The sequence below is a fragment of the Cyprinodon variegatus genome, unplaced genomic scaffold, assembly GCF_000732505.1.
Source record: "Cyprinodon variegatus isolate N-32 unplaced genomic scaffold, C_variegatus-1.0 Scaffold2009, whole genome shotgun sequence".
Lineage (NCBI taxonomy): Eukaryota > Metazoa > Chordata > Actinopteri > Cyprinodontiformes > Cyprinodontidae > Cyprinodon > Cyprinodon variegatus.
The window spans coordinates 445-1,782 of NW_015152462.1; the positions used below are offsets into that span (position 1 = coordinate 445).

Below are 1,338 nucleotides of genomic sequence, written 5' to 3' on the forward strand. Positions count from 1 at the left end.
TCTTTATATGATATCCCACATAAGGTAATAACCTACGGCGCCCTAAACACGCTAATTAATGAACATGCTCTCTCTGGAGTCACGCTGCCAGATCCTGTATGCTTCCCGGTATCCAGCAGAACTTTCCTCCCAGTTTGGAGAAACGTTACGGCGAGGCTGGGTGTGGCGTGACCCTGCAGTCATCCTGACAGCCAAGCAGCGGGTCCTGCAGCGCTGTAGGAGCGGCGGGAAACAGGCGGCCATCGGAGCCGGCGGCTCGTTTTAATCATAATGTTCTGACAGACGGACGGCGTCTTCACTCACTCTCTAACGTCCGGTCGAGGTCGGCGATGAAGTCCTCCAGATCTTTGGTGTCTCCCAGTTTGGCTGCAGAGACAGAGATGGACGCCATTAAATGATGCTTCACATCTAATCTATAATTATAGAGAATTTAATCTTAAAAATACTCAAACTGGGATTAGTCCACAGGGATTTATGAAACAATTTTGAAAAATTAGCATGAATATTAACACACTGCCAAAATATTACATCTCAATAAGTCATTTTTTCTGAAAATAAATGCATTTTTTCTTGAATGAAGTTGGTAAGTGAGACACTTTGCTAACGGAACAAGACATTTAAAATAATGAAAAATTATAGCATTGTCTTATTTCCAGTGTATATTGGAAATAAAATACTAATTCCATCGGCAAATAATTTATGTGCTCACATCAAGGCTAAAAACACTTAATTTAATACATTTGTACTTATTTCTAGATTGTTTTTGCAGTGCATCTCTGTCCTTTAGCTGTTTCCATCTAACTGAGAATTTTCTGACATCCAGACTAAGTTTCAGAAACCTTCAGTAAAGAAAAAGGCTAAAACCATCAGAAGAGAAAAAAACTGTTCAAATATGCATGAAAGTTTGTCTTTTATTCTGTTCTTTCTCAATCACCCTGTTCCTGAATTATTTTACCAATGTGAATTTAATTCAGTATTTTAATGATGTTAACATTCTGATTGTGAGTTTAGTTAATTGGATTTATGTGTATTTATTCATCTTTTATTAACACATATTATATCAAATGTAAAAAGATCAAATATTCTTTTCTGCAACATGTAGATAAAATGTTAGGATAAAGTGTCCTTCATTGCGTTTTGAACAAACTGATTATAGTTTAATACTTTATGTGATGCACGTGTTGCAGAAGGTGAGCTCACGTTTGGGTGACATCAGAGGGGGGGAGGATGCGGCGGGGGAGAGCGCGGTGGGGGAGTTCAGCCTCTCATCGCTGAAGCTGAAGCTGTTTCTGTTGAGTGAATCAGCACCTGTGAGAAAGACAACAGAGGAATGAGTCT

The 1,338-nt window shown here is 39.1% G+C and overlaps 1 protein-coding gene across 1 annotated transcript in view; it reads right to left on the minus strand.

Moving 5' to 3' along the window:
• Nucleotides 1–210: 210 nt before the first annotated feature.
• LOC107105022 (regulator of cell cycle RGCC-like) overlaps nt 211–1,338 on the minus strand; it is a 5,336-nt gene continuing 4,208 nt past the window's right edge. The window contains exons 3-4 of the mRNA XM_015405137.1: nt 1,201–1,308; nt 211–366 (exon numbers count right to left, since the gene is read on the minus strand). Coding sequence (XP_015260623.1) covers nt 296–366; nt 1,201–1,308 — 179 coding nt within the window. The 3' untranslated portion in view covers nt 211–295. The remainder of the gene's footprint in view (nt 367–1,200; nt 1,309–1,338) is intronic.